The 12,702-nt window shown below is 60.8% G+C and overlaps 3 protein-coding genes and 10 non-coding genes across 13 annotated transcripts; 5 read left to right on the top strand and 8 right to left on the bottom strand.

The window, feature by feature from the left end:
- Positions 1 to 1,563: 1,563 nt before the first annotated feature.
- On the bottom strand, positions 1,564 to 1,635 carry TRNAQ-CUG (transfer RNA glutamine (anticodon CUG)). Its single transcript has one exon. It is a non-coding gene; the product is annotated as a tRNA-Gln (tRNA).
- A 182-nt stretch (positions 1,636 to 1,817) lies between these two features.
- TRNAK-UUU (transfer RNA lysine (anticodon UUU)) lies at positions 1,818 to 1,890 on the bottom strand. The gene has a single exon. It is a non-coding gene; the product is annotated as a tRNA-Lys (tRNA).
- Positions 1,891 to 2,538: 648 nt separating this feature from the next.
- Positions 2,539 to 3,033, top strand: LOC138683246 (histone H2A type 2-C-like). Its single transcript, XM_069774801.1, has one exon. The coding sequence runs from the start codon at positions 2,562 to 2,564 to the stop codon at positions 2,949 to 2,951; it is 390 nt and encodes a 129-aa protein (XP_069630902.1). The 5' UTR covers positions 2,539 to 2,561; the 3' UTR covers positions 2,952 to 3,033.
- A 1,051-nt stretch (positions 3,034 to 4,084) lies between these two features.
- LOC138683229 (histone H2B 5-like) lies at positions 4,085 to 4,892 on the bottom strand. Its single transcript, XM_069774773.1, has one exon. The coding sequence runs from the start codon at positions 4,832 to 4,834 to the stop codon at positions 4,454 to 4,456; it is 381 nt and encodes a 126-aa protein (XP_069630874.1). The 5' UTR covers positions 4,835 to 4,892; the 3' UTR covers positions 4,085 to 4,453.
- A 714-nt stretch (positions 4,893 to 5,606) lies between these two features.
- Positions 5,607 to 5,677, top strand: TRNAG-GCC (transfer RNA glycine (anticodon GCC)). Its single transcript has one exon. It is a non-coding gene; the product is annotated as a tRNA-Gly (tRNA).
- A 189-nt stretch (positions 5,678 to 5,866) lies between these two features.
- TRNAN-GUU (transfer RNA asparagine (anticodon GUU)) lies at positions 5,867 to 5,940 on the bottom strand. Its single transcript has one exon. It is a non-coding gene; the product is annotated as a tRNA-Asn (tRNA).
- A 521-nt stretch (positions 5,941 to 6,461) lies between these two features.
- On the bottom strand, positions 6,462 to 6,543 carry TRNAS-GCU (transfer RNA serine (anticodon GCU)). The gene has a single exon. It is a non-coding gene; the product is annotated as a tRNA-Ser (tRNA).
- A 149-nt stretch (positions 6,544 to 6,692) lies between these two features.
- Positions 6,693 to 6,764, top strand: TRNAA-CGC (transfer RNA alanine (anticodon CGC)). Its single transcript has one exon. It is a non-coding gene; the product is annotated as a tRNA-Ala (tRNA).
- Positions 6,765 to 7,002: 238 nt separating this feature from the next.
- On the top strand, positions 7,003 to 7,074 carry TRNAM-CAU (transfer RNA methionine (anticodon CAU)). Its single transcript has one exon. It is a non-coding gene; the product is annotated as a tRNA-Met (tRNA).
- Positions 7,075 to 8,309: 1,235 nt separating this feature from the next.
- Positions 8,310 to 8,381, bottom strand: TRNAD-GUC (transfer RNA aspartic acid (anticodon GUC)). Its single transcript has one exon. It is a non-coding gene; the product is annotated as a tRNA-Asp (tRNA).
- Positions 8,382 to 8,603: 222 nt separating this feature from the next.
- Positions 8,604 to 8,677, top strand: TRNAT-AGU (transfer RNA threonine (anticodon AGU)). Its single transcript has one exon. It is a non-coding gene; the product is annotated as a tRNA-Thr (tRNA).
- Positions 8,678 to 8,907: 230 nt separating this feature from the next.
- Positions 8,908 to 8,979, bottom strand: TRNAE-CUC (transfer RNA glutamic acid (anticodon CUC)). Its single transcript has one exon. It is a non-coding gene; the product is annotated as a tRNA-Glu (tRNA).
- A 984-nt stretch (positions 8,980 to 9,963) lies between these two features.
- JOSD2 (Josephin domain containing 2) lies at positions 9,964 to 12,683 on the bottom strand. Its single transcript, XM_069774767.1, has 5 exons — positions 12,358 to 12,683; positions 10,998 to 11,256; positions 10,758 to 10,883; positions 10,451 to 10,645; positions 9,964 to 10,361 (listed from the first exon to the last, which is right to left on the bottom strand). The coding sequence occupies exons 1-5, from the start codon at positions 12,389 to 12,391 to the stop codon at positions 10,262 to 10,264; spliced, it is 714 nt and encodes a 237-aa protein (XP_069630868.1). The 5' UTR covers positions 12,392 to 12,683; the 3' UTR covers positions 9,964 to 10,261.
- Between the last annotated feature and the right edge of the window lie 19 nt (positions 12,684 to 12,702).

The raw sequence follows: 12,702 nt of genomic DNA, 5'->3' as shown, positions 1-12,702 counted from the left end.
AACAGTAATAACAGAACGATTGGAATGTACAAGTGATGGCACAGTGCAATTGCTCGCTACCTGCCGATCGACGCCCCGTTAGTCCCTGAGCGGCGATCCCCCGCCCCCAGTCCTCCCAGTTTATATACTGGGCATGACGTCCCATGGTATGGAATGCCCCTTTGGCTAGTTTGGCTCAGCTGCCCTGACTGTGTCCCCTCCCAACTTCTTGTACCCCTCCAGCCTTCTTGCTGGCTGGGCAGGAGAAGCTGAAAAATCCTTGACTTTAGACTAAATATTACTTAGCAACAACTGAAAACATCAGCGTTATCAACATTCTTCTCATACTGAACTCAAAAACATAGCACCATACCAGCTACTAGGAAGACAATTAACTCTGTCCCAGCTGAAACCAGGACAGCGGTCACCAGTTTATCGGCGTTTTGTGTCACCCGAGTCAAAGTGCCGCTGCGGTGAGGGGACGTTGACCTGGGGAGAGGCAGCGGGTACCGGGGTGGACCCGTGCCCTGCCGTCCCCACCAGCGAGGTCCCACCTTGGGGATGCCCTGAAGGAGATTATTGGGGTGGGGGGAAGATGGTTCCCTGTCCCCAACCTGGTGCCCCCCACCCTGTCCCTGTCCCCATATTCACATCCCTGTGCCCTGCTCTTTGCCACCAGCCTGCAAGGGACATTGGGGTTGGTTGGGGGCTGCTGGTGGAAGTCTTGTGCCCCCCCCTGCCCCAGAGCCACCAACCCCCCTGGACACTGTGTCCCCATCATCCCCAACTGCTCACTGGGGACGTGGGGCAGAAGAAGCCAGGTCCTACCATGGGGCCAGTGGGACTGGGAGGCACTGGGAGAGCCCAGGCTCCAGTGGGGCTGTGTCCTGGCCTCACGGCTGGGGGTACAAGGGAAGGAGGAGAAGTGGCTGTAAAGTCACTTTCAGTTCCCCTTCAGGTCACCTCCCCCTCCAGGTGGCACTTGTGGTCCCCAACGGGGAGGACACAGACACAGGGGACTTCATAGGTGGTCCCTGATGGGGTGTCACCCCTTGGGTGCCACACACGGACCATGATGGGGGTGTCACATGTGGTCCCCAATGGGGTTGTCACACACGGGATGTCATATGCCATCTCCAACGGGGTGTCACGTGTGGTCCCTGATGGGACATCGGATATGACACACGAGGTGTCACATGCAGTCCCCAAAGGGGCGGGGGGGGGTGTCACACGAGGTCCCCAATGGGGTGTCAAATAGGGGATGTCACACGAGGTCCCCAGTGGGGTGTCAGTCTTGGGACGTGACATGTGGTCCCTGATGGGATGTCACATGTGGGATGTGACATGTGGTCCCCCATGGGGTGTCACACATAGGGTGTCCCACACAGTCGGGTCATGTTTGGGGCAACCCACATCATACCTGCGGGGGGTTTGACACACTTGAGGCACAGAGTCCCCCCCCAAAGACAGCGTCCCAAAAGGAGTGGGACACAGAACAGGGGACCCCCACCATCCCTCCCCGTGTTTGGGGGGGAGACAGAAGGTGATCGGGGGGAGGGAAGAAATGGTCACAAAAGACAGGGAAGGTCCCACCGAGATTTGAACTCGGATCGCTGGATTCAGAGTCCAGAGTGCTAACCATTACACCATGGGACCGGCCCGCCCTGCCAGCCCCGCCGGGCCCCACACGCCTCCCCGCCGCCTCCGCCGCGAAATGGAGCCCGGCCCGGAGCTGGGGGGGGGGACGACGGGGGACACACAGCGGCGGGGATCGCGCTGGGGCGGGCGGGGAAAGGACCCTGCGGTGGTGGGGAGAAAAAAAATAAAGAGGGAACTTTCGCCCGAACAGGGACTTGAACCCTGGACCCTCAGATTAAAAGTCTGATGCTCTGCCGACTGAGCTATCCGGGCTCCTGCCAGCCCCCGCCCGCCGCCTCCCCATGGGCCGAGCGGGATACCTGCGGGGTTCAGGGGGGGAAAGAGCGGAAAAAAAAAAAAAGCTTTTTAGGAGCAAAAACCGTGATTCCCCCCCCCCCCCCCAAGGTTTTAAGGTGAAAAAGGTGCTGTTGGGTTGTGGGAAGCTGCGCCTCAGGCCGTACGGAGTCGCAGCGGTGGGCGGAGCTTCTTTAAAAGACCTCAGGGCGGACCTGAGTGAAAACTGCCGCCCCCCCCCCCCCCGAGAACCAATGGGAAAGCGCGGGAGAGGGGAGCCGGCGCCTTGCTCTCAGCCCCACAGCAGACATGTGCCGAGCTATTAATATGCCCTCTCCCCCCCCCCCCAAAAAAACCCTCTAATATACCAAAACCTCGCTTAAATCTCCCTGTATAGCTCGAGGGAACGAGCGCTGCCTTCACCTGCCCGCAGCCACCCACCCCCCCAACCCCAGATTATCACCTTCATACGGCCACCGAGGCGGATCCAAACCTCGGGCTGCTATTGGCCAAGAATCGGTGCTGTTCTATTGGTCCTCCGGCGAGCGGCGCCGCAACCAATCAGAAGGTGTCTTTTCGATCCCCGGTAGGGTATAAAAAAACAGGGCGGCGGCGTTTCGCTATTATTTTCTGTAGTGTGGCGGGGAGAGATGTCGGGGCGCGGCAAGCAGGGGGGCAAAGCCCGGGCAAAGGCCAAGTCGCGTTCATCCCGCGCCGGCCTCCAGTTCCCCGTTGGCCGCGTTCATCGTTTGCTTCGTAAGGGTAACTACGCCGAGCGGGTGGGCGCCGGTGCTCCCGTTTATTTGGCCGCCGTTATGGAATACCTGACGGCTGAAATTTTGGAGCTGGCGGGTAATGCCGCCCGGGATAATAAGAAAACGCGGATCATCCCCCGTCACCTGCAGCTGGCGGTGAGGAACGACGAGGAGCTCAATAAGCTGCTGGGTGGCGTCACCATCGCGCAGGGCGGGGTGCTGCCCAACATCCAGGCTGTGCTGCTGCCCAAGAAGAGCGAGAGCCACAAGGCCAAGGGCAAGTGAGGCAGCGGCAGAGGGGTTGGGGGGAAACCTGCAGGTTTTTGTTCTTTGTTTTAAACCCAAAGGCTCTTTTCAGAGCCACCCACCGCTTCAGGAAAAGGGCTGGAGGAGCAGGATGAGGAGGGGGCTTGGTGCTAATGAGCTTTAATCTATTTTTTTTTCACCATGGGAGCAATGAGAGGGGAAACCCCCTCCATCACCCCAAAGCTCATTAAGCAGCCCTTAAAGAAGCAGGAGAGCACCCAGTAAAAAATAAAAACGGCGGCGGAGGAGATCGGTTTCACGGCTGTGATAACAACGACTTACAAAATAAACACTAATTTCTACCGATAATGTTACTTCCTGGTATTGCCGCATCAGGAAGGAGTGGTGATTGCTTGTCGTTATGCAAATGAAGGCTCCAGTCTACGCCCGCCCATTGGCTGCAATAGCCCCTGCGGAGCTCCTCCGCCCATGCCCCTGCAGCGGCTCCAAAACCCGCGCGCTGATTGGCCCATTCCTGAATTCCTCCAGCCAATGGCGGTGCGCTGTTTGGATCCCCGCCTTCCCTGCCGCTATCTCCCCAGCCCTACTGGGGTGGGCACCAGGGCGGGCCGCGAGAAGCAGCGAGGGCAGGTCTCACTCCGAAATACTAATTAATACACCGAACACTCTTTATACGATCCAACCCCAGAAAAAAAACGTGTCCCAGTTCATCCCTGTTCTACCTAAACATGAAATAAAAGCTAGAAAGTAGGGTGGGGGTGTCATTCCCCACCCAGCCACTGCACTACACTTTAAATATGTGCTAATAAGACCTCTTTACGCTCATCAAACCCAGCTTTTTTTTCAAAATTGCTGCATTTTGACACTCCGAAGAAGCCCCAGATCTGCCCTGAAATAAACAGACTAGCTGTAACCCCCCCCCCCCCCGGTGCATATCTAACATATAACACCCACCTACAGGCACAGACCTCTGCGTGTCGGGGGGCAGGGGTACCCGGCCGCGCCGCCGCCGCTCCGCGCCCCCCCCCCCAACAGCACCCACCCTCACCACACCACCAACACTCAGCGAATGCAACGCCCCCAGGCTTTATATAGTTCCGAAGCGGACCAGAGGGAAACCTGCGCTGTAACTCCCTCCGCGCCTTTCTTCCCGCCCCGCCCCGCCGTGACGTCCCACGCCGGTCCGGACCAATCAGAGCGGAGCAAGGGTTTGAAGGCGAAAGCGGCAGCACGACCGAGTAACCCCGAGGAGGGACGGCTGCGGGAAAAGCCTCAACTACAGCCCTAAACGGGCGTTTTGTTAAAATACAGAAAAATAACCCATTTTACACAGAACTCTTAAAGCGTCCCCACCCCCCTCACCGCGCTCTACAAACCGTTACGACCCTCAAAAAGTCCAGAAAAACACGGCGCATCTCAGCGGCAATATCAGCTCTTTAGCAAGCAGGTGGGTGGCTCTGAAAAGAGCCTTTGGGTCGAGTCGAGCCGAGCGGGTTCCCGCAGCCGCGTCCAGCCGATTTTTACTTGGAGCTGGTGTACTTGGTGACAGCTTTGGTACCCTCGGAGACAGCGTGCTTAGCCAGCTCGCCGGGTAACAGGAGCCGGACAGCCGTCTGGATCTCCCGCGAGGTGATGGTGGAGCGTTTGTTGTAGTGGGCCAGGCGGGAAGCCTCACCCGCGATGCGCTCGAAAATGTCGTTGACGAAGGAGTTCATGATCCCCATGGCCTTGGAGGAGATGCCGGTGTCGGGGTGTACCTGTTTCAGTACCTTGTAGACGTAGATGGAGTAGCTCTCCTTGCGGCTGCGCCGCCGCTTCTTGTCGCCTTTCTTCTGGGTCTTTGTCACCGCTTTCTTGGAGCCCTTCTTAGGGGCGGGCGCCGATTTGGCCGGCTCGGGCATGGCGCGCTCTCCGGACTCGCCACAAAGGAAACGGTACGGAGTGAAAGCGAGCGACCGCCCGGCGCCGCTTTTATAGCGGCGTTATGCAAATGAGGGATTCAAACTTCGCGCTCTCCTATTGGCCGAGACATCTCACAGCGCCCCGCGCGGAGACACGCACGCCCCCCCTCCGCGCATGCAAATCTAGAGGCTCCAGAACGTAGGCTCTGATTGGACGCTGATAGTTGAGTTCAGAGCAAGGGTCTCAGCCAATCAGAACGCGCCGTTAGGATCCCGCCGCGCACAGCGTGGACGGGGGGAAGCCGCCCTGCTCCCCCAGTTCGAGCTCGGTGCCGCCCCGGAGGGGAGCACGGCCGGCACGGGGGGACCCCACTTCGTGGGGACCGGGATATGAGGCAGCCGTAGCGGGGTTTTCCCGGCGGAGGAAAAAAAAAAGCGGTACCGGAGCCGCTCGACCCCGCTTTCCCCTCGGGACCGGAGCGCTCCCGGGGAGACAGCGGCCGTGCCGCGGGATTCCATTCTCGGCCCCGCCCACCCCACCCCACCCCCGAATCCGGTGACCAATCAGCGCCGAGCGCGCGAAATTCAAATCTCCCGCCGCGCAGCTAACGAGAAGCGCCTTTCCCGCCTCTAATTGCTGTTCATCTTCATTAGCGCGGCATCCCAATGAGCAGGGGGTCGCCCCTCGCAGGTAGAATAATTTTATGCGTCATAGGGCTGTTTTGGGGTTAATCCCCTCATTTTTCGGTCCCTTAAAGAGCCCTTAGCGGCAGCATTGGTGGTTCAGTGGTAGAATTCTCGCCTGCCACGCGGGAGGCCCGGGTTCGATTCCCGGCCAATGCAACGCTTCATTTTTTTTTTTTTTCTTTTTTTCCTTCTTCCCACCTGCCTTTTTCCCATTTTCACCCCTTTCTCCAGCTCCCTTTTCCACCTGAAACACAAGAAGTGACCGCAGCAGTTTACCGCTCCCATCCGTAAAAAATAAAATCCACGTGATAAAAAAAAAGAAAAATTAATAATATTTAAACCCCCCGTCCCTGGGTGGGCTCGAACCACCAACCTTTCGGTTAACAGCCGAACGCGCTAACCGATTGCGCCACAGAGACCCGCAGTGTTGGCCCCGCCCCGCCGCCCCTCCCGACCCCGGGCTGCGCTGCACCCTGTAAAATTTGGGGGGGGCTCCTGTATTTGCAAAATAAAAGGCGGGGGGGGTGGAAAATATGATGGTGCTCCCCCCCCCCCGGCAAGGTGCACCCTCTCCCCAAATCCTGGAAAGGCTGGGGTGGGGGGAATCTTGGAAAATTGCACGGGGGGGGCTGCTGCACCTGTGATAGAAGGGGGGTTAAAAAAAAGCGGGGGGGCCCCAGGCGTTCACCTGCAAAGAATTGGGAAAGGGGAGGGCAGGGAGCGCGCACGGGGGGATTGCCCGTCTGCGGAATTGCAGCAGAACGCCTCAAAACCTGTGCTAAAAAAAACAAACAAAAAAAAAACAAAAAAAAAAACCTAAAGGAAAAGTGCAGAGGGCGAGTCCCCCACCCCAAAAAACATCAGTTGCAAAAGGTGATGGGGGTGGAAGGAGACGTATAGGGAAGGAAGAGGCGGGGGTAAAGACAAAATTTGAGCTCCCCGACGAGGATGGGATTCGAACCCACGCGTGCAGAGCACAATGGATTAGCAGTCCATCGCCTTAACCACTCGGCCACCTCGTCCGCGATTAACGCCCTGGCCGCCGCGCCGCCATGGGGCGCACTAAGCCGTGAGGAGGAGGAGGAAGGGGGCGGGGACTGAGAGAGGAGGGGCGGGGTTTCGCCCCGGGGAAGGCGGTGCCAAGTGGGGTGGTGGGCGCGGGGCGCGCGCAGGGGATGTAGCTCAGCGGTAGAGCGCATGCTTCGCATGTATGAGGCCCCGGGTTCAAGCCCCGGCATCTCCAGCGGGGGTGGGGGGAACCTTCCTTCGCCTTTATTTTTTTTTTTAAGGGGAGGTGGGTGGGTGGAATAAGGACTCGGCCCTTAAGGGGAGCCCCCTTACCCCTATTTTCTACCTCCCGCCCCGGAAACCCCGGCACCTCCACTCTTTCACCGCCCTCCCCCATGTGCCAACGCAGTCTCCACCTGGAATTTTTCCAATTACTTTTTATCAGGATAAGTTAAAAGTCTGTGTGTACAAGTAGCAGAGTGGCGCAGCGGAAGCGTGCTGGGCCCATAACCCAGAGGTCGATGGATCGAAACCATCCTCTGCTAATTACCTTTTTCTCCCCCCAATCTTATTTCTCCCCTTGTTCACCCCTTCCGCGTTTGCCTCACGTCCTCAACGCCCCCCGCTAAGGATAAACACCCCCCCTGCGCTGGATTTACTGATTTTCTCTCCCTCCTAAATATCACGATTTATTTCGCACAAGCACCCAACTCTCCCGCGACGCACGGGTGGCTGCCCTGCCATCTTGACAAGGTGTCCCAGGTTGGAAGGGACCCGCAAAGAAACCCAGCCCAACCTCCTGCTGGCAGCGGGGAGAGTTAAATCAAATAGGATTGCTCATGGCTTCAGTTTTGGAGGAATCTCTAAGGGCGGAGAGCCCAAACCCTCCCTGCACAGTGCTTCCCCATGTGTGATCGTGCTCCCGTTTGCTCCGTGGGTGCTTGACCGGAGCTCAGCGCTGGAATGAGAAAGCTGCTCTCTACAGCGACGCTATACCCGGGATGATCAGGCCTCCAGAGGGGAAAATTTAAGTCCCAAAAAGCCACCGGGATCCGCCGTTAATCCCGATCCGAGCGCTCTAGCCCAGGAAGCAACGAGCGAGCGCTGCCGGCTTTGGCGCCTAAACCGTCGGTTTAAACTGCAGAGCCGCCGTCTGATTGGTGGATGAGAGGAGGGGCGCGATTCGATTGGTCGGTGGGAGAAGGGAGGCGGGGGCGAGGTGGAGGTAGGCGGGGGCGCCAGAGGGCCGACTGAAGTTCTCCCTCAGGTCCGCACCCTCGCGGGCCTATATAAACCCCGGCGGAGGGGGGGCTGCGCTCAGTCCGCGGTGGGGTGAGTAGGGAGCGGGTCTACGGCGGGGTGTGGGACGGGGCTGGGCCGGCGCTCGCAGCCGAACACCCTTTCCGGGCCCAGCCGCGGTGATAACGTCCATTTATCGCTGTTTTAATGCTGTCCTGTTAAATTTCGTCAGTTCTGGGCGGTTAACATCCCTCCCGGGGTAACAGGGAGCGATACAAAGTTGCGTGTAATGACTCACCTGCTCCCCGTAGAGGCTTCACGGCTCAGCCCGCCGCAATTCGCCCTCCGTGGTGGGAATTAAAGCACCCCAACCCCCTTTTTTTTAATTATTTCTTCTCTCTGGGGAACAAAACCCGCGCAACGCGGAGGGAGGTCGTTGAAAAATCCGTGGCAAAACGCCCCAAGCGCGGAGGGTGGGGAGAGGCAGATGTGGTTTTGAAGGGAGGAAAAAAAAAAAAGGTTAAAAAAAAGAAATTGAGGCCTCCCCGTCGGGGAATCGAACCCCGGTCTCCCGCGTGACAGGCGGGGATACTCACCACTATACTAACGAGGATGTAGCCGGTAGCGGTTCTCGGCCGCCGGTTACTTAAATTTCGTCCCGCCGCCGTCGCCGGGCGCCGGGAAGCGGCTCCGGTCGGTGTGTTCCTTCCCCCCTCTGTGGGAGAACCTCGGAGAAGACGCGGACACGCGTGGGGAAGGACACGGGATTGTGGGGGGAGAAGAAGCGGCGTCAGCTGCCGGTGATGGAGAAGGAGGGCGGCCAAGGAGAACGCGCGGCGCCGTGGCTTAGTTGGTTAAAGCGCCTGTCTAGTAAACAGGAGATCCTGGGTTCGAATCCCAGCGGTGCCTCCGCTCTGTCGCGTCTTTATCGCGATAGCCTGGTAGTTTTCATTATTTCTCCCCCGCTTTTTTTTTTTTTTTGTAGTTGTTTTAAAATAAAAGGCTACTCCCAAATCTTGCCGGCGCATACCGAGGAAGGGAGGATGCATCGGGGTGGAGTTCGCGGGGAAGGGATAGGAAAAAAAAAAATATAAAAGCGAAAATAGGGGGGAGGGGAAAAAAAAAAAAGAAAAGGTATTTTCCCTGACCGGGAATCGAACCCGGGCCGCGGCGGTGAGAGCGCCGAATCCTAACCACTAGACCACCAGGGAGCGGTGAGAGCACCTCTACCGCCGGCCGTCAGGGCTCCGCGCTGCTGGCGCTGGAAGGAGGAGGGGATCCAAACGGTGCGCAGCCATTGGTCGCCCGCGTTCGGGGAAGGGAACCAATCAGCCCGCGCGCTTTGGAGCCGCCCCAGCGGAGCGGGGGAAGCGGGAGAGGCCCCGCCGTCCTTTCCCGGGACCACCCCCGTCGTCCTCCCGGGGCCGCAGCACCGCGCAGACCCCCTCGAGCCGCATAAATCCCCCCCCATTTCATCACTGGAGACAGACCCTCCTCCTCCATTGAAGTTTCAGGCTTTTTATTGCTCCTTGCAGGCGGGGAGTCTCGGCCGAGCTGGGCTGCGGGGGCCGGGTTGGTGAATTGGGGTCAGGTTTGGGGATTTTGGGGATCGTTCAGCCCCAGATTCCCGCGCTGAGCCCGGGAGGGACGCGTACCCCGAGGAGCGGGACGAGCCCAAGGACTGCGGCGGAGATACAAAGCTGTAAACCGGCAGTTTTAATCACTTTTTTGTGGGTAATTAAGCCCATTCGGGTGCCACCCTGAGGTCACGCCAAGTGCCATCGAGCCGCGGGACGTGACACTGCGACGCCGCAGACTGAAATCCAGCACCAGGAAGGGCTGGGAATAACCCGGCTCCGGATGCGGCCATGGCACCGGAGACACGACCCCGCAAGAGCCGGGAAGGGCGTGCAAGCGTCGGGTGACACGCAACAACCGGCGTGTTGAGACGCGTGACGGCGCGTGACACGCGTTGACGGGGACGGTGGGAGGGTGGCATGCACAAGCGGCGCGACCGGTGCGCGACGTGCGTGAGCGGCGCGTGACACGGGACGCCGGCCACGTGCGAGCAGCGGGGGCGAATGGGACGCGCACAACCGGCACCAGCAGCGTGACACGCGTTCACCGAGCGTGCGACGCGCGCAAGCGGCGTGTGACACGCGCAAGCAACGTGCGACATGCCCCTTCCCCCCCCGTCCCACCACCACCACCGTCACCCCTCTACAACACCCGCACCCCCGTCGCACACCCGGTGACGGAGGGAAGCAAAACCGGCACGCGAAATCGGGGCAAAATCAGGAAATTGAAGCGCCGCCGCGGCACGGTGACAGCAGGCGTGTGCTCCGTGGTCCCCGCGGCTCCCCGAAACTGTGTTCGTGTTCTAACAACCCACCGCCGCTGCGGATGAGCGGTGCCTGGATAAAGACCCAAAGCGTCGCGGTTTCACCCCGAAGCAGAGGGAGGGCGGTGTCAGCCGTCGGCGTGCGTGACGAGTCACTCGGGGCTCAGCCAAGCGCCGGCCTCCTCCACGGCACGCGGCACGACGAGGAAAACCTCGCAGAGCCCTTGGGAGAGGAAATCCCGCAGGAAAGCCCTGTGGGAGGGCGAGGAAGAGGAGGTGACCCCCCACCGTCCCTATGGCCGCGTTTTCCCCCCCAACGACGTCACCCGGCGTCACCCTACCTGAGCTCGGCCTCGCCGCCGATGGCGACGGGCGCCCGGAGTTTGGAGTCGAGGTTGTAGTAGGTGCCGCGGAGCTGCCGTACGGCCAACCAGTGCTTACGGCGGAACGGCAACGCCACGAAACCCAGCGAGACGTGAGAGGGGACGTTGAGGATGAAACCCAGGATCTGTCCCAGCGCCAACCGCTCCAGCGACCTGCCGGAGAAGGGTGAGGAGGGGGGGGATAAAGAAAAAATAAAGGGTGAGGAGGGGGCTGGAGGGTGGAAAAATGGTTCGGGGGGGGGTGGGCTCGGGATGGGGGCCGCACCGGCGTTTGTCCCACCAAATGGCCGCCAGCTCCAGGCTTTGCAACGCTGCCATGATGACGTTGACGTCGTAATTACCGGTGCCCAAGAAGCTGCGGTGCGGGTTGAGGCGGGCGTCGGGGGCCAACCTGTTTCACGGGGCAGAATTAAAAAAAAAAAACAACAAAAAAACAACAACAATAAAATAAGCGAAAGAACCGAAATAAGGGAAAATGGGGGGAAAAAACCAGGGCGTCGCGCACCTTTTGCAGATCTCGTCGGCGGCTTCCTGGGTGAAGCAGGGTCGCTGCAGGACGTTGTTGAGAGCGTGGAGGGCGCAGAGCTCCAGGCGCTGCCGCTCGTGGTAAAGCCCCCCCCCCCGCCGCCCCCCCCGCCGATGACGACGACGAGGACGAGGGGAGGGGGGACCCCGACATGACCCTCGGGTTTGAGGGGGACCCGGCTGCCTGGGGGGGGGGAATTTTGGAAGGGAGGGGAGGGCGGTGTAAGCTCCAAAGTTCCCTGTGGGGACTTTGGGGAGGGGGGGGGAGCAATCGGTGGCACCCCCAAATCTTTCAGGCACTCTCCTGTACCCCTCAGGCCCCCCCAATGCCTTCCTGAGACCCCTCTGCTTCCCCCCGGCCCCCCCAAATTCCCCACACATCTCCTCAAGTGCCCCCCAGCTCTTCCAGCCACCTCCTGGACCCCCCCCAAAGACACACACACCACCCCCCACACCCACAGACCTCCCAGGTCCCCCCCTGCATCCATCAGTCCCCCCAAAAAGACCCTCCAGAACCCCCCCACACCTCCCTAGACCCTCCCCAAACCCTCGGGCTCCCCAAGACCCCCAGACACCCCCCGCAGGAACCCCTGAAATACCCTCCAGCACCACCCCGTCCATCCAGCCCCCCCCCGGACCCCCCCAGACACCCCCAAACAGCCTACTAGAGCCCCCCAGGCCCTCCCCCTACCCCTCAACCCCCCCAAAGACATCTCCAGATCCCCCCTGGGCACACCCAACCCCCCCCAAACAACCACCCAAACTCCCTGCCCCCCCCTCCAGCAGCTCCAGGACCCCCCTATATCCCCCTCAACCCTCCACAGCCCCCAGACCCCCCCCCCCCAAATCCCCCCCCCCAAAAAAACCCTCCAGGCTCTGGCAAACAGCCCCAGAGAGCCCCCAAGCCCTCTGCCCCCCCCCCCCAAACCCTCCAGACAGCCCCCGACACCCCCCTGCAACCCCCACCTCCCCCTGCCCCCCCCCAGCACCCCAAGGCACCCCGGATTCTCTCCTTAGCCCCCCCTCAGGCCCCCCCCAAACCCTCCGCCCCCGCGCACCCCTATGACACTCCCAGGCCCCCTTCGGACCCTCTGCCCCCCCCAAAAAACACCCTCCAGGGTCCCCAAAACCCCCCAGGCTCCTGCAGAACCCCCCCAAACACACTCGGGCCCCCCCCCAGCCCCCCCTCCAGGCCGCTCCACCGCTTCCTAGGTGCAGCCAGGCCACCCCTCAAGGCCCCGCGGGCCTTCCAGGCCTTCCCCGGCGCTACCCGTTCCCCTCCGGCTCCCCCAGGACCCCCCCCCACCGGGATACCCCCCCCCGGACCCGGCCCAGCTCACCCCAAGGTTCCTCCGGGGCCGGCGGCGGCCTCATTCCCCCCCCACAACGGCAACAGCCGCCGCGGCCGGAACTACAACTCCCGGCGTGCACCGCGGCGGAGGCGTGCGTGGTCCGCCGCCGACCTTCTTCCCGGCGTGCTTTGCGCCTCACCCATTCCCTCCAATAGCGCCTCCGGGCAAGCGGCGGGCGCCGACCTTCTTCCCGGCGTGCTTTGCGCCCGCCCCCTATCCCGCTAGGAGGAATTAGCCGACCTTCCTCCCGGCGTGCTTTGCGACCCCACCACAGGCCGCCATGATGAGGCGCAGCCGGTGCCGGTGTCGCCGCTTTTAATGTCACTCGGTTTG

The sequence above is a fragment of the Haliaeetus albicilla genome, chromosome 32 (genome assembly GCF_947461875.1).
Source record: "Haliaeetus albicilla chromosome 32, bHalAlb1.1, whole genome shotgun sequence".
In the NCBI taxonomy this organism is placed as follows: domain Eukaryota; kingdom Metazoa; phylum Chordata; class Aves; order Accipitriformes; family Accipitridae; genus Haliaeetus; species Haliaeetus albicilla.
The sequence above is the reverse complement of the archived record's forward strand: the minus strand, read 5'-3'. Positions and strand labels throughout refer to the sequence as shown.